Source organism: Melospiza melodia, chromosome 16 (assembly GCF_035770615.1).
Source record: "Melospiza melodia melodia isolate bMelMel2 chromosome 16, bMelMel2.pri, whole genome shotgun sequence".
Taxonomy (NCBI): domain Eukaryota; kingdom Metazoa; phylum Chordata; class Aves; order Passeriformes; family Passerellidae; genus Melospiza; species Melospiza melodia.
In genome coordinates this window covers 5351406-5368191 of record NC_086209.1, presented here as the reverse complement: position 1 = coordinate 5368191, position 16786 = coordinate 5351406, and the positions used below count along the sequence as shown (strand labels likewise).

General features: G+C 54.7%; 2 protein-coding genes across 7 annotated transcripts in view; one reads left to right on the top strand and one right to left on the bottom strand.

Annotated features, from left to right (window-relative positions):
* The first annotated feature begins 105 nt into the window (after positions 1 to 105).
* LOC134425649 (gap junction alpha-3 protein-like) lies at positions 106 to 1817 on the top strand. Its single transcript, XM_063170433.1, is given in 2 exon segments — positions 106 to 651; positions 654 to 1817. Coding segments are annotated over 2 exon segments (1014 nt in total). The 5' UTR covers positions 106 to 599; the 3' UTR covers positions 1616 to 1817.
* A 346-nt stretch (positions 1818 to 2163) lies between these two features.
* The window catches only part of ZMYM3 (zinc finger MYM-type containing 3), a 32003-nt gene continuing 17380 nt past the window's right edge, over positions 2164 to 16786 (bottom strand). For 4 of the 6 annotated variants that reach the window (XM_063170421.1, XM_063170420.1, XM_063170419.1 and 1 more), the window contains 16 exons: positions 15479 to 15565; positions 15010 to 15160; positions 14256 to 14428; positions 13663 to 13828; positions 9925 to 9983; positions 9217 to 9385; positions 8514 to 8629; positions 8184 to 8358; positions 7484 to 7630; positions 6661 to 6764; positions 6086 to 6254; positions 5814 to 5965; positions 5257 to 5371; positions 4145 to 4399; positions 3943 to 4060; positions 2164 to 3536 (listed from right to left, as the gene is read on the bottom strand). In XM_063170421.1, the coding sequence (XP_063026491.1) occupies positions 3338 to 3536; positions 3943 to 4060; positions 4145 to 4399; positions 5257 to 5371; positions 5814 to 5965; positions 6086 to 6254; positions 6661 to 6764; positions 7484 to 7630; positions 8184 to 8358; positions 8514 to 8629; positions 9217 to 9385; positions 9925 to 9983; positions 13663 to 13828; positions 14256 to 14428; positions 15010 to 15160; positions 15479 to 15565 (2355 nt within the window). In that variant the 3' untranslated portion in view covers positions 2164 to 3337. Of the gene's footprint in view, positions 3537 to 3942; positions 4061 to 4144; positions 4400 to 5256; positions 5372 to 5813; positions 5966 to 6085; positions 6255 to 6660; positions 6765 to 7483; positions 7631 to 8183; positions 8359 to 8513; positions 8630 to 9216; positions 9386 to 9924; positions 9984 to 13662; positions 13829 to 14255; positions 14429 to 15009; positions 15161 to 15478; positions 15566 to 16786 lie in introns of those variants that run through there. The other 2 variants (XM_063170422.1, XR_010029734.1) reach the window with 2 other exon arrangements.

Sequence of the window (16786 nt, the reverse complement as noted above, 5' to 3'; positions counted from 1 at the left end):
GGGAGCTGGGGTGCCAGTGTGGGGTGTCCATCCCTGCACCCAAGCCCTGGTAGATGCCACGAGGGTCTGTGGGGACTGCAGTGCCAGGGCTGAGCTGGGGCTGTGGCTGTGTTGCCCTGGCAGCCGGCAGCGGCCAGTGACCCCTGGGTGGCATTGATCAGTGTCCAAGGGCTTGCGCTCCCCCAGCACCAGCCCCTGCAGCCCCGAATATAATTAGAAAAGTGCCCAGACCAAAAATAGAGGGAAAAAGTTTCCCCAGTGGCTGTTTGATGTGCCAGTCACAATGAAAGCCAATGGGGCACGCAGCTGCCTCATGCCCCAATAACCCCATGCCTGCTGTTGGGTGAGCGGACAGACGGAGCAGGCAGACTGGTCTGCACCCCACAGAGGAGCTGGGGACCGGCTGGGAAGGGGCCTCACAGCATCCCCCAACACCCCTGTGACAGGAGGGGACAGCGCGGGAGCACCGGGCTCTGCCCCCGCACCCTCTACGGTGAGAGGTCCCCATGCTGCCACCGCGGCTGTTCCCAGCTCTCTGCTGGAGGCCTTTGCTCCCCCTGCTCTCCTTGTGACAGGTTAGGGGGTCCCTGGGATGCAGGATGGGGACACTCCAGGGACGGCCTTGGGTTGGGTCTGTGCACACCTGCTTGGCCAGGGAGTGGGGCGGTGTTTTGGCGGGCTGTGGGGCGGCTGTGTCTGGAGGGTGGCTGTCTTGCAGGGCACCACAGCACGCGCAATGGGGGACTGGAGCCTGCTGGGCCGGCTGCTGGAGAATGCCCAGGAGCACTCCACGGTGGTGGGGAAGGTCTGGCTCACCGTCCTCTTCGTCTTCCGCATCCTGGTGCTGGGGGCAGCCGCGGAGCGGGTCTGGGGTGATGAGCTGTCTGGCTTCTCCTGTGACACGCAGCAGCCTGGCTGCCAAAATGCCTGCTATGACAGCACCTTCCCCATCTCCCACCTCCGCTTCTGGGTCCTGCAGATCATCTTTGTCTCCACCCCCAGCCTTGTGTATCTGGGGCACATCCTGCACCTGGTGCATCTGGAGGAGAAGGCACAGCAGCAAGCGGCAGCGCGGGCCGGCAGCGGGGCCAGGCGGCAGCGCCCCAGGCAGCCCCAGCTCCCTGCAGGGAACACCAGGGCACGGGTGTGCATGCGGGGGGCCATCCTGAGGACCTACATCTGCAACATCGTCTTCAAGGCTCTGCTGGAAGTGGGCTTCATTGTGGGCCAGTACGCCTTGTATGGGTTCCAGCTGAAGCCCCTCTACACCTGCAGCCGCTGGCCCTGCCCCAACACGGTCAACTGCTACATCTCCCGGCCCACTGAGAAGACCATCTTCATCCTCTTCATGCTGGGGGTGGCCTGCGTGTCCCTGCTGCTCAACCTCGTGGAGATCTACCACCTGGGTCTCACCAAGTGCCGTCGGGGGCCAGGCCCCAAGTCCCGCATCCTGACCGCTCCTGGCGGGCCTGTAGGGCCTGGCAGCACCTATGTCACTCTGCCCAGGGGTGGCAGCCCCCGCCATGGCCTGGCACCGCTGAAGAAGGCAGGTGCATGGTTAGGGGTGGCTGGTGGGTCCCACAGGGATGTGAGAATGGCAGACCTGGCAGTGTAAATGTGGCCTGCTGGGATGGTCAGGGATGGGCAATGTGTGGGTGGTCACTGTGGTGATTGTGTCTCCAGTCTCTGCCAGGCCCAAGCATGGAGAGCTGGGAACAGCCCTGGGACACTGCTCAGCTGCTCCTGGCACTCCTGGGAGCAGCAGGGCTGAGAGTAGAGCTTGGAAGGGGGAGAAAATAAACACTTGCTGCACCTCAGTTGACTCCTGCTCTGGTCACAGGCTCTGTGGCATTGCTCTCCAGCTGCTCCATCTACGGTCACACTGCATGGCCAGGGCAGGGCCACTGCTGGCTTGGGTGGGGCTGCACACTATGGGCCCAGGGCAGGGACAGGCAGGGCATGCCATGCTGGCAGCAGTGGGCACTGGGGCAGAGGCCATCATCACATTGCAGAGCTGGCAGGACAGCAGGGCCCAGGCAAGGTAGGAAGTGCAGGGAGTTCAGGCTGGGATGGACAGGAGCAAGGTGCACTGCAACACAGGGACACTAGCCCTGTTCTTCCACAATGCTCACCCTGCCCAGGGGGAAAAACCAGGGGCTGCCAAAGTTTTCCACATCTTTATTTGAAATGAATGGTTTCCAGAGACACAGGGTTAGTCCTACTGCCCTGGCATCACTACAACAAGACTGGTGAGCAGCTCACTCTCCACATGGACACAGAGAACAGATGGCCCCAGGCCAGGGCCCAGAACAATATATACAGGCTCAACAGGAGACCCATGTACAGCTCAAGAAAACCGACCAGAACACGAGAAGGGGCAGGAGGCAGCATGGAGTGGCACAGCTGGAGCCAGACTTGCCCTGGGCAGGGTGGTGGCAGCCTGTGGCTGTGGGAGGGAGGGGGAGGCCAGGCAGGGCTCCCTGCTTCTGCAAGCAAATGCCTGGGCCCCTGGCTGGAGCAGAGGTTTCCACTGATGGCACCTTGCACAGGGGAGGGTCCTTACACCAAGACAGGGAACACTGGGGAGAGAGGGGCAGCACTAGTACAGACCCATCTCCATCAGTTTTCAGCAGACTCAGAAAACACTGACCAAAGAGAGGGAGGCATTCTGGTTGCACACAAGGGAGGTATCCCTGTGGCAAGGCCAGATCTCTGCCCACAAATTCCAGTGTTAGCCCCATCCACTCCCTGCAACCAACCCAAATCTCTCTCACCCTGGGACAAAAGTTCTCCCCCTGACCCAACAGCTCTCAGGCTGCCTGGGGCCCATGCCCACTGGCTTGAAAAGACAATCCTGCCCCAGCAGCAGAGCTACTGTTCCTGCCTTGATGCCTCCAGCCTTGTGAGGGAATGCTAAAAGAAGTGGGAAGTAAAAGCTTTGGGAGCCACTGGTCCAACGGGGCAATGTGTTTTGTGCAATTCCTGCCCTGGGGCACAGGGAGAGAGGGGCAGTGGCAGGGCTGGGGGTAGGGGAGGGACAGGGCTGGGCAAGAGGAGCTGCACCAGGGACTCTGCCACTCCTGTGCCATGGGAACAGACCCTGGGGAAGATGGCTCACCCAGCAGCCAGAACTGGAGACAGAGCTGAGGGTGGGGGCCACGCACGTAGGGGATGCCTGTAACGAGCAGGATGGGAGGTCCAAGTCTGGTAATGATGCAGGGACAGCACTGCTGCAGCACCATCCCTTCCTATGCTGCACGGCCCCTGCCCTGCAATGGGAAGCAGCAAGATGAGGTGTCCAGGGCTGGAGTGCAGCCAGTCCAGCAGCACCTCTGCCTTAGTCCACGTCGTCCTCCAGGCTGCTGAGGCGGCTGTGCTCCTCGTAGATCTCCCTGACGGCCAGGATGCGGTTCAGCATGCTCTCCAGCATGCTGCGGTCCATGGGGATCACCGAGTACCACAGCGGGGACTCGGCGATGCACGAGCGCTCGGGCTGCAGGTAGAACACGTCGCTGCGGTTCCGCAGGCTCTCGGGACTGTGGAGAGACAGCAGGGTGAGACCTGGGCTGCAGCTCCCTGCAGGGGCTCAGACAGCCTGGCCTGTGTTTAGCAAGGGGTGTCCACAGCTCATCACAGCCTCTCATCATTCAGTAGGATAAGGACACAAACTCAGCCTACAGCTCCTTGTTCAAGGCCAAAACCCCCAACCACCCAAGCACTGGACTCTTTACTGCACATTCCTGCCAGTCTGGAGAAGGGCAGGAAGTGCAAAAGGCCAGAGAGAAGCATTCCCTCAGACTTGGGCTAGTGAAGCAGCACAGAGCCTGGGCAAGACTGCATGCTCTGTACAAATGTATGGAGAGCAGCAGTCACACCAGGTTCCATCAAAACTAAGAAGTGGCCCCAAAATGGCACATGCCTCTTCTCCAGAGAAAGCCTCACCATTTGGAGAGATAAAACTCATAAAACTTGACTGGGCATCGGAGGGGATTCATCCTGTTCTCCCGCTGCTCCAGCATCGGAACCTCCTCCTCACGCTTCCGTTTTCCAGAGCCGCCATCTGCAGAGAGGGAGAGAGCTGGATCATGGCTGGGTCCTGATGGGGGATGCAGGGGGAGGAACAGAGATGTTCCCCCAGACCCACCTCGGCTTTTCTTCTGCTTGGCAGGAGCGTAGTAGCGGATGCTCACCACCTTGGTCATGCCACGGGCTGTGGTGCACTTGCGGGACTGGCGCACCACGTTGGTGAAGGAGAGCTGCATGTGCTCCTCTGCTGTCTGCAGCCCAAAGAACTTGGTGTTGAAGAACATGAGGGTGTTGAGAAGCACAAAGGGTGAATAAACACCCAGCTGTTTGCACTCCCAGAGGTGCTCCTCCTCGACACGGGAGAAAACTGTGTCTGCAACACACAGAGGGAGAAAAAGGTCACATCAGCAGTGGTTTTGTGGCAATCCCTTCACCCTGCCTCTGCAAAAGACTGATGCTTCACAGCATCTCTTTTTCCACAAGGTTTTTCTCCTCAGCTAGAGCTCTGCCCAGCCATAAGCCTCCCCAGATCACAGCCAAACCACAGGTGAGAACCCAAATCAATCCTAACTGCTCATCACTACAGATGGCCAAAAAGTGAACTCCAGGTCGGTGCTCACCACACTCAGTGAGAGATTAGGGAAAAGCAGCAGGCAGGAGAAATCTGGCCAGCTCCTGCCTAGATACACAGGTCTGGAGTCAAATGGCTCTGCCTGGGATAGCCAATCTGCAGAGATGAGGCTGGATCTGTGAAATAACTACTGACAAGACACAGCAGGGAAGGCAGCCCAGATCACAGCAACAAGAAAAGCCTCTGCAGAGCCCTAGGTTAGCCCATTCACAAGGCAGCAGCACAGCAACCTTGGCCAAGGCTTAGCACCATGTGCAGGGCTCACCCATGTGCTGAGAACATAAGCACAAGCACCAGTGTGCCTCCTGGCTTGGCATCCTCCATGCCAAAGGGTGGAGACATCACTGTGAAGTGTTGTAAAGATTCAAATTGTCCCAAGATACAAAGTACAGGTGCTCTGCTCTCAGCTACCCTGACCGTGGGCAACAGAAGCAGCTGAAGCACAAACCATGCTGGCTCTGCAGTTGGTTTGGGTCAGTGTGACCTCAACACACAGCAGAACTGTGCTGCCCATGCCAAGGTTGAAGCTGGGGGAGCACAATCAGGCTACAAGCACAAACTGGATTTATGGGGACTGAAGGTACTCTGAAGACACATACTATTTGGTAAGATTGTGGGTTGCCAGCCACTCAGGGATTTGTTCAGCTCCTGCACGAAGGTCAGGTAGTAAAGGTCTGTAAATATATTCACCATACGATTGTTCTCGAGCAGGTACTAGAAAGGACAGAACACACAGTCAAGAGAAACACAGCAGCACCTGGAATGCAAACCCTCCCCAGAGAGCACAGGGCACATATGCAGAGCACCCCTCCCTGCACCACCAGAGCTGCTGGGCAGACACAGAGAGCTGCAAAGAAAACCCTGGGGCATGACAAAGCAGACTTAGGGCTGAAGAAGGGCCTGAGTTTGGGGAGATCCCCCAGTCCTCCTCAGAGATGTGCAAAAAGGGTGCAGGCTGGGGAATAGATGCCACCCTACTCTTGAGCTTGGGAACAAAGACAAAACCAGGTGGGATGCTGTCCTGGGCTGAGGCACTAAAGGAGAATCCAGCCAGCCTCTCTGGGTCCCCAGAAGGCAGAATGAAGGGTACAGGCTTCCCTCACCAGATCTGAGCCCAGTCTGGCTGTAGAGGATGAGGGCAGCAGGCCCCCCTCACCTGCTGGATGCCAAGGCAGAGGTAATAGATGCTGTCTGGTTCATAGCGCTCCCCGTTGGGCCGCGTTATCTCCTTGACAAACTGTGCCAGGCCGTAGTTGAGCTCAGCTGCTGAGCAGGCTAAGATGTCTTCCTTGATCCTCATGGGCTTGGCTGCAGAGACAAGCACAGCAGTCTCAGACAACAGCCTACAAGGTCAGGAACACCTCAGCACCCCAAGGTGCAGCTTCTGGGAGGTTTCTGCCTCTGCACTGCATCAGACAGGGCACTTACGGCCGAAGCGTAGCTCCTCTCCCTTGCTGCTTTCTCCCCCTGCGTACTTGGCTTGTACCCAGGATTTCCAGGCATTCACACCATAGGAGTAGTTGAGCACTGTACAGCTGGGCTGGCTGCTCATCGAGTCCCGGGAACAGCTCTCAGAGAGCACCAGGCGCTTCTGCCCCTGCAGAGAGGTGTTTGTGAGACTGGGCACCCGCCTGGCACAGGTGCAGGACTCCTGGCCACCCTCACACCTGCTGACTGCCAGCTCCCTACAGTGTGCCATTGCACCAGGCACCACTCTGCTGGCAGCCAAGCCAACAAAGCTCATTAGTTACAAGGGTCACAGGCAAGAAAGAGACCAGCTAGCTGTCACATGATTTGTAGCATTCAAAGCTCCTCCAAAGTGACAAGCAAGTATTTTCATTCAAGGAGTGGCCTGCAGGCCAACCATGCCCTGAAAGGAGAGGGCACAACCTCCCCACCACACCAAAGACTCTGGTACACTTCAGCTCCTACAGCCCAGGTGGCAGCTCCCACTCCAAACCCAAAGGGCTTTAAGCAGGCAGTACCCACAGAGAACTCCTCACCTTCCGCACAGCTCGAGGCAGGTCCTGCTCTGTGGACACCTCATCTGGTCCCACCAGCCCACAGTCAAAGAGGAAATCCACACTGGGGTTTATGTCCAGAGGGTCTGAAAGGAAACACGGGCAGAAGGGCTCAGCTGCGACTTCTCATCCTGGCCTCTGTGCTGGCCTGATTTTTACAGCAAAATGAAGAGGGAACACTTCACATCCTCTACCACTGCCTGGAATGAATTTTCAGCCACAGCCCAACAAAGGAAATAAGGCTCTGGCAGAGAATGCTAAAATTTCTGAGAATAACCAGAACCCCACATTTTCATCTCAGACAGTTTTTTGTTTATTTTTTAAAATTGAGGAACATTCCTTGTTCCCTGCTGTCAGGCCAGTACTGTGGACAGCCTGGCACAGGCAGCTCAATTCTGTTGTTTGCTGCATTGCTATGCTCCTGCAAGTCCCTGCCTCTTCTTCCACCTTCTGTTAACAGACACTCAGCAATTCTGCCATTTCTCAGGATGCCATGCCTTGTCCAGGTTTCTCATCTAGCTGGATCCTCTGGAATCATCACTCATAAACACACCAGTGCTGCTGCCCTGCTCTTTGTGCTGTTCAAATCAGCTTCTCATCCCCCCCTTCTCTGGGTCTTAAGTTCACAGCAGGTAAGTTTAGTCTGGACAAACAAACACTCTTTCAGAAGTGGTGGTCTCCCCAGCCCTGCTGCAGTCACCACAGGGCTCTCACACCACGTCAGTCAGAGGGCACAGGGAGGGGAGAGCACACAGCTGAGGGCAGTGGGAGCCCCCTCAGTAGCCCTGTGTCACCCAGCTCTTACTCTTAGGGAAGTCAGCCTCCAGGTCCTGGCCCGGCTCATCGAGGACATTTGCCATCTTGACAGCCATGGCCAACACATCGTCCCGGGCTGGTCCAAACAGATCACAGTCCTCCAGGAGACCTTCTGCACTCTGGTTACTCACCAGGTCTGAAAGAAAAAAGTTCATCAGAAATGAAACTTTCTTGAAAATCGTTTGTCTGTTTTCCCTGTGATAACTGGAAAACGAAGTCAGGATCCCTGTGATCAGAGCAGCCCCATGACACCTGAGCTGTCCAGCTTTCCCTGGACAGAAAAACATTGGAAGGTTGTTGTCACCCCAGCCACAATCCCTATCACTGCCATTTACAGGAATGCAGCCCCTAGGTAAAAAAACCTACAAGACCAGGGCTGTATGCAGCTACCTTTTGTAGCATGGAAGCTGCTTTAGGGAAGAATCTCTACAGCCACCTGAATAAACTGAGAGAGCTGCACATGTGCCACGAGACTGGCATCCCCAAAAGGGACAGTGGCAGACACTGATCCCTGCTGCAGCTCTTCCCTTCTGGTACCTCCTCAGTAGAAGTTAAGGACTTGGTCTTCCCTGCTTCCTCTCCAAAGGCTTTGGGAGAGCCACAATCCCAGCAGGTGCTTTAGCTCCAAGAGCTGGCAAATTGCCCTTGATCCCAGCTGTTGGACCAGACCAAGCCCTGGCAGAACCTACCACACAGGTCTGAGGAGGCTTTGTCCAGTTCCTCAGCCTCTGCAATCATCTCAGCCATGGCCAGGATGTCAGCCTCTAGGGGATTGGAGGGGATCTTCACCTTCAGTTCCTCAATGGTCTCCACAATCTTCTCTGTGCTCTCCAGCGTGGTGGGCAGGAACATTGGCACAGGCACCTGTGGGCAGCAGCACACCAGGCAGAAAAGTGACACTCAGTAGACTGACACAAAAGCAGAGGAAGGAGAAGGGCATGAACAGAGAAGCAGGGAGATTTGAGCAAGGCAGGATCACAAGAGCAGGAGAACACAAGCAGGTGAAGCGTGGTGCTTACCGGGACAGGCATGGAGAAAGGCACAGGTACTATCTGGCAGTACATATGCATAGGCACAGGCACGAAGATCGGGACGGGGATTGGCAACACAACCAGCTGGGGCTTCCAGTCAGCCTCTGACAAGAGCAAAAATACATCAGTGACATTAATCCCTGAAGTCCCTCCACCCAGCTCTGCTGCATGCTGCCATGCCCCCAGCCATCCAGCACCACGGCCCTTCCAGCCACCAGCTCCTGGACTCAGGGGCAGAGCTGCAATAGCAGCAGGTCAAAGTCAGCAACAAGAGAGGCTTGCCTTAGCCAGAACTACAAATCCTGCTCTTACATAGCCCTGCTAAGAGGTCTAGTTGCCTTGCATATGCTGCAGACCACACAACAGGAACTAGAGTGGAACTGGTTTAGCAGACAGTCCTCAGACAAGCTAATGATCTCCAGAGGAACAGGAGCTGCCCCACAAGAGGTAGGATCATACTACAGAGCTCTCTACATCTCTCCTTTTGCTGTGATGGAAATGGGCTCCCTATCAACAGCCCTGCCATGTGTGCCCTCTACCTATGTGTGCCCAGAGACTTCTCAGCACGGTGCCAAACACCCAGCCTGCTCTGTGCAGCATTTCAGGCTGGATTCACAGTGTGGAGCAGGGACATGCCACTTGCATTTCCACAATGCCCCTGTAATCCTACAGTGAAGTCTTGCTTTCCTACCTGTCTGACATCCTTTGGACTTCATTTCAAGCTTGCAGGAGACACCCCGGTTCTGCATCAGGGGTTTACACATGGCAGCTTTGTTTTTCCGAGGGGTGGCTGGAACCAGAGGTGGGGCAGGAGGCGGCACAGCTGGAGAGGTTTGGGCTGAGGAGGCCTTTGCTGACAGCTGGGAAATGCAGAAAGGAGGAGGTTGGTGTCCACCTAAGGCAGCACGATCTCTTCCCTACTACAGGTGCAGATAGAATGACTCCCAAAGCACCTCCTGGAGCCTGGCAGTCCCTAACACGTGGACTCTCCCATGGTCAGGCTCTGATGAAGGACAGCCAAGCTGTTCCTGGCAGGCAGCAAGCCTGTGTGCTGCCTCTGCTCTGCCAGGAGTCCAGCAGTGGTGGCTCCTGTCCCACAGGGTAGAGGGGAACAGTGGGACAGCAACTACACCCAGGCACAGGAAAGCACTGGGCAAAGAGGAGCCAGTGAAACAGTGTCAGAATATTCATCATTGATTCCTGGGGAACAGTTATTCTTCCCCCTTGCAGGAGATATGTTGATGCTGCCTTCCTAGGAGTTCTTTTCATTTCCCACTACCCAGACATCACAAAATGCATTGTTTTGTAAGAATGAAATCTCCCTGAGCAATGGCAGAACTGTCTTCTCTTTGGGGACAGCTCCTTTGTTTTGCAAACTCCTACCACCAATGGGTCTTACCATGTTAGTTTCTGCCTTCTGTGTGGAAGGGACAGCTGGTTTTGGCTCTGAAGTCTGACCTATAAGAGAAAGCAACAACTCTTAAGTTCAAGAGCTCCTGGGCCAACATGTCCCACTGCTGGGACTGGAGGTGCAAGCAGCCAGAGAGCAGGGACAGGCTCTCCAGAAACTGCCCCTGGCCACTCCAGGAACAGTTAATGTTTCCATAATCTCTAGCCCTAACACCTCAGAAGACACTACAACTCCAAAATCAAGTTATTCCCATGTGATTTTGTGTTCCCTTAGAGTCCACCCCTTCCCCATGACAGCAGGTCAGGAGAAATCCCAGCCCCTTGTAGAGAGAGGAATCCAGGGCTCTAATCCCAGCTCTGCCTATTGGCTTGCTGTACCGAGCCATGGCCCCTCCCTGTGCCTCCATATCCCTGCAGCAAATATCTTGGCAAAGTGCTTCGAGATCCCGAGGAAGAAGGTGACAGAGCTAGCAGCAGCATTGTGAGAAATCCCAGAAAGCAGAGAGACAGCTTTGCCCAGCCCTAGGGATGCAGTCCATTCCCCTAAGGAAAGAGAGGATCACCTGCAGGTGAGAGGCACGTGTGGCAGATGCCGGTCTCAGGTTCTGACACCATCACCCTGCCCTGCATGAGAATCCAGCTCATGTGCTCTGCAGAAGACCTGCACCCACCTCAAAGGCTGGTGGGCTACCAGAGCACCTTCATCCCAGTCGTCAGTGATCCCTGGTTACCCACGTGACTGGCAGAAAGAATTGGAAGAATTGCCTTCCACTGGTGGGCCATGCATGAAGGAGACCCTGCAAGGACAGCAGCAGGTCCCAGCACCCAAAAGCAGTGGCGGGTCCATTCACAGCTCCTGTACACAGACAGGTCCTTCAGGAAAGACCCAGATTCCTAAAGGTGCAACACAGGGACATTCACACTGTGAAGACTTCCTCTGACCTGAGGAAATGAAGAATAATTCTTGTACAATTTGAGGCCCATCAGGCTCCACCTGCTGACCACCACAGGGGGCAACAGATAAACCCCAGCTGGAGGAAGCTCCCTAATCTGCAGCTGAGCATTCAGCCACAGGATCTGCAGCAGTCTCAGGGGCCAAGAACTCACCCTGACAACCCAAAGTGGATGGGAAGCAGGTTCAGGCAGGAAACACCAATGGCCTGAATGAGGAAAGACAAACTGTGGCTTATGAGCAGAATTTCTGCTGCAGCAGAATCGAAAGCAAACACGATTGCCCCACTGGTCAATGATTTAGGACTAAAGAAAACAAGATTCTCCTGTCATATGCTATGTGTCCAGGCTTCCAGGAAAGTTGCAGCTTGTTCTTTTTCTCATCCCAACACCAACAAGGAGCTGTCAAGGCACTGCCTGCCACAACTGTGACTCCTACCCTCTCCAGCTGGACAGCCCAGTGCAGAGCCAGCTCCTTTGGAAGCCTTTGGGCACAGTTTTGAAGCAAAATTCCTCAGTTCCACACTACATGAACTGTTCCCAGCAAGGCAATGTCTGCTTGTATGATCAGCTACAAGAACTGTCAGGATCACCAGACTGGTTGCAGCCACTGGATCACAGGAATTGATGGTTTTAGGCAATCACTGGCTGCAAGAGAGTAAGCAAGAATAAGCAGCTCTGTCCAAGATGAGCCTGAAATCCAGGTAGTCCCTTGCAAGCTGGGAACAAAGCTGTCAGGTCCACAGGAGACCATGCAGAAGCTGGTCCTCCTAAAATCCCCTGCACAGCACAGCACAGCTGGAAAGCTCTTTGTGTAAGTGGGTCCTGGCTTCAGCATCTTTCCTTTGCAAACTCAGCAGTATCCCACAGTCCTGGGGCAAGGATGTCCACAGCTGTCCCACATCTGGCAGGGGGCTGGTGTGCCAGAGCATACAGAGGGTGCAGTGCAACCAGCAGCATCCACTAAGCACAGCAACTGCTGGGGCAGCCTGGAACTCGTGCTCAGCTGAGCACTCACAACTGATGACAGGCTTTTCCTTGGCCCCCTTTAGTCCTTACAGGTTGCATGGAGATGCAGCTGTGGCACAGTGAAGAGTGATGCCCCACATACTGAGCAGCAGAGTTCTGGGGGGCCTCCAGAGATGTGGTGGACGAGGCTTGAGACTCTCGTGGTTGGTGCTGGTGGTGAAGGTACTTCTCAGTCTTGTGGTCCATGGTTCCAAGGAGACAAGGGCTGAACAGTGTGAAACATCTTCCCTCTGCAGGCAGAGCTTGCCACTGTGCCTGTCCAAAAGCCATGTTACAGATCTCTCAAAAGCAACATGCTTTGACAGTAGAGGACAAATGGAACAGCATGGCTAGGGCTGTGCAATCACTTGGTGAGCTACAGGAACCAGCATGTCTTCCTCCCTTGGGAGCAGAGCACTGTAAATCAAGCAGAATTCCCATGGGCACCCCTGTGCCAGCAGAGACCAACAGTTCCTTCTCCAGGTCAGTCCAGTGTGCTGCCACTTAAGCTGTCACCTCACACAGCCTGTTATGGAGCGTGGCTCTTGGAAGGCAGGTTGGGCTTCCCCCAGCTGGGGGAACGTGCTGCTTCTGGCAGGGCAGCTCTGCTTTGCTGCCTAAGCAGCAACGACATCCAGAGCTTCCCCTGTCCTGTGATCAGTGCTCTACAGTCAGGGGAGGAACCTCAAGAGTCAGGAGATGGAGGATGAGTCTCTCATGAGAAGCTCCTTGTCTTGGTTTCCTCTCCTTGGCACACCCTAGCCAGGGTTTTACACATCATGAAATCCCAGGGAGGCCAGCAAAGCCCTGAACCTGTGATGCAGGTATGTGTTGAAGCTTGATGCACTGCAGCAAGTCCCACTGTAAGCTGCAAGCACTTTAACTATATCCCCAGGTCACCCAGGAGATCGTGGCCTAAGAAAGACCAAGCAGAATGAGACTGCAGGTGTCCGAGGGCCAAGCGGTGTCTTGTCACTGTCACTAGGAGCACCTTCCATCCTGAGGGATCCCAAAGCACTTTGCAATCTTCCATAAGGAACTGGCTTGAGTTAATGATAGGAAATGGGGCAAAAGGCAGTGAAAATCTCCTCTCCAGCTGGTTCTCCATGGATGCAGAATGGGGTTATCTGGGACACAGGGTTGGCAACTCCCCAAAGCTGCAGTGAACTTTGGGTAAGTGGTAGGACTCCAACCTAACATCGCAAGACACAGTGCCTCCAGCAGCTCAGCGCTCCCTCAAGACCGTTCTAGGTTCAGCTCTGGCTGAAGGAGAGCCCACCTACAGCATCACCAGCACCACTTCCTGCAGCACCCTTCTTTGTCCTTGAATGTTTCCCATCCAAGCACTGACCTGGCCCAATCCAGATTAGTTTATGAGATCTGAGAAGGTCACAGCTCGGAGGTGGTGTGAGGCTGCAGGTGGATTGTCATGCCAAACCACGCTGTCCCCTAACCCTGTAAATCGAGCTCTCCGCTGGCAACTTGAGGATGTTAAATCCCTGAGTATCCTCGCTAAGAGTGTGAGCTACAGGCAGCACGCTGGCACCGGCTCCTCCCGTCTGGGCCCTGTGTGTCATAGAACCATAGATGTTAGAGATGGAGAAGCCCATTAGGTCCCACTCCGTCCTTTCCCCCCCAGGGGCCAGTGCAGGATTGTTCCCTAGCGTCTCCTCCAGTCCCAGGCAGGCAGCTTCCACCCCCTGCTGTTGAGTCTTCCCTGTGTCTCTCAGACTGAGCTATGCAGGTTCCCTCCCTCCCTCCTACTCACTGTTCAGCAGGCTCTCGGGCCCCTTCTGCGTGTCCAGGTTGGGCTGGTTCTGTTGATTGTAAAATCGCAGCAGACACTGCTGGTTGCAGAAGTGTTTGATTTGCCCCCGCCAGTGGATGGTTTCCAGCAGCTTCCCCTGACGCTTGCAGGCATGGCACCGAGCTGCCTAAAGCCCGCATCAGCAGGAGAGAAACAACGAGTAACTAACCACACCCCCTCCGAGTGCAACACAACTCTCCAGTGAAAGGTGCACATCGCAAGGTGCAGTGAGCTTCCCCACAGCAGTGCCCTGCCAGTGCCAGCCGGGGACTCCAGCGGTGCGAACTTCTCCCAGCAGCACTGGCCACGGATCCAGCACTGTGAGCTTCCTCAGGGCAGTGCTCTGTCTGGCAGGATCAGCTGGGGACTCCAGCTACGTGAGCTTCCCCGTAGCAGTGTCCCGTCATTGCCAGGCAGGACTCCAGCAGTGCCAGGTTCTCCGCAGCAGTGCCAGCCAGACTCCAGCAGTGTGAACTTCCTCAGTGCAATGCCCACTTATCTGGGTGCCGTGCCCACCACAGCACTTAGCACAAGCTGCCAGTGCCAATACTGACCTTGAAGTACCAGAGCAAGTATTTGCTTTTGCAGTCTTCACTACAGAAGTCCCAGGTGCTGCCCTCCAGCTGCTCGGTGACCGCCCGCTGGCAGGTCTGAGAACAGTAGGTGCAGGTGATGCAGCACAGGCCCAGGTTCTTGGTGAAATCCTGTTTGTAAAGAAGCACACACCCTGCGGAGAAACAATAGGAGTGAAACCTTCCCAGGATGAACTGGGGGCCTCCCTGACCCAAACATGACCAGAATCCAGGTCTGCGGAGACAACAGAGCACACGCAACACACTGTAGGGAACAATCCAGCACTGGCCCCTAGGGCTGGGATAAGATGGGACCTCACGGGGACTTGCCATCTCTCACCTCCATGCTTCTAGGAAGAGTCTGACTCCAACCTCCTGTGTGCAGGAACCCAGCAGGCAGGGCAAGGCCAGGTCAGGCCAGCCCAGACGCAAGAGCGTAGAAGTGCATGATGACAGGAGGAGCGGAGCTGCCACCTGCTGTCTCCCCAGCCCCCAGAGAGAGAAAAGCTGTGAGAAGGCCCTCCCCAAGGACACAATGAACGGTAAAGATCTTGCCCTAGGGCCTGGCTGGACAGCAAGCCATCCCCACAACAGTCCTCCCTTCACTTCATGGCAAGGCTCTTGCCCCAGGGCCTGGCTAAGACAATCTCCCCTCTGTTCCTCTCCATGCTCTCTTCTCCTCCCCCAGCATGGGCTGGCATGGGGGCTCTGCCTCTCCCATGCCTTCCCCAAGTACCTTCACTGCAGAAGTTCTTCTCCACTCCAGAGAAACGGATCTTCTCATGCAGCAGCTTCTCCTGCTTGCAGTGCTCACACTGAGACACCACCCCACGCAGCCGCTTGAAGTCCTCGCAGCAGTCCTTGCAGCAGAACTGATACACCTTGTCCTGCCAAGAGACCACAGCCAGGTCAGCCAGCCTGGCAGCAGGTTCCCACACTTCTCAGGGAAGCAAGAGAAAGACTACAGGGCTGAGTTAAGTCCTCAGCTCTCCTGGCACAGGATTTGGCAGGAGTGGTCTCCTGCTGCCCTTCTGACATCCTGCTGATCAGGAGTGCAGCACTCGGTCTCCAGGCACATCTCTGCAGCTAAGCATTCAGAGGACTGGCAGAGGAGGAGCTCTGCTTACAGTAGGGAGAGGAAGTACCCCAGAGGTTCTCAGCAGTGTTGGCCTCCACCTCAACATCCCCGCAGGTGAAATCCTCACCTGCCAGTCCAGGATCTCCGGCTTCCCGCTGAACAGATTGTGACAGTAATGGCAGTTGAGGTGGATCCCACCTTCGGGGCTGGTGCGCTGCAGGAGACAGAGACAGCTCATGGGGAGAGGGCAGCTGGAGGGCAGCAGGCACCTGCTCACACTGCCACCACTGCCACCTCCTCCAGGGCCTGCAGCCTGCCTGGCCCCTTGCACCTGCTGCCACTGTGGGGACTCGCTCAGTCCATCTCATCACGTCCCAAGCTCCTGGACAGATGATTCCTGAGAGCAATTTCACTTTGTTTCCACTATGCTGGGTCCAGCTCTTCTCAGGAAGGCAAGCTTGCAAGCTGCCACACCACTGGATTTAAAAACTTAAATGATGAGGGCTCTCCTACCTCTTCTGAGGATTTCTCTAAAAGTTCTTGAAGCAGAGGTGCCTGATTTCTATTTTCAAGATAATGCAACTTAAGAATTCAAGCAGCCTCTCATCCCATTTTCTGCTAGACTAATCTGCTAGATTAAACAGCATTTGGTGTCCTGTCCACAATGCATTTAGTATTTGGTGTCTTATCCACAAGGATATATTTATTAATAAAGTAATTCCTGGTTTTCTTTCTGATAACCTCAGATAAGACATTCTGCAAGTGCCTCAGTACAAGCATTTTTCAAGCCCAAATTTAATTTTTGGGCTTTTTTTCAGAATACTTTCAATTTCTCTTCAGCATTGAAATGGACAGTGGAGAACATCCTTCCTATATGTGCATCATTCTAGGCAGCTCTTTTGCTCCCTGGCCTTCAAACATTAACTCTGTGTTAGCCTGCTTGTACTTGCAATAAATTAATCCTTCCCTGTGTGGATGTAAATTGAGATGCTCATACTGAATAGTTTACCTGCTGTAATTCCACAGCCTTTTCAAAATCCTTACTTTCAAGGATTTCCACACTATCTGAGTAAAGCTGACAGAGGATCTTGTACTGAAACTGCATTTAAGCAAACATTAGAAGGAAACAGTCAATCAATCCAATTGCTTTGCTTTCCATGACTACCCTGAATGCAACATGGGCTAACACCTCACTAGTTTTTGTTTCATCTGCTAAATTTCATTATGCTTACTTTGACTTTACTGACAAATGATCAAGAAAATGTTGAAGTCCTTGGACTTAACGCTGATCCCCAAGAAGCCATTTTGAAACACTCGCTTCAGTGCTTTTTCTTTGACAAGTGTGTTCTGAGATCTGCCAGCAAAACAGTTCCTAACCCAGGTGATGCATGGGTTTACTCATATGTTTACAATGCTGATTTTATATGGAAATAAT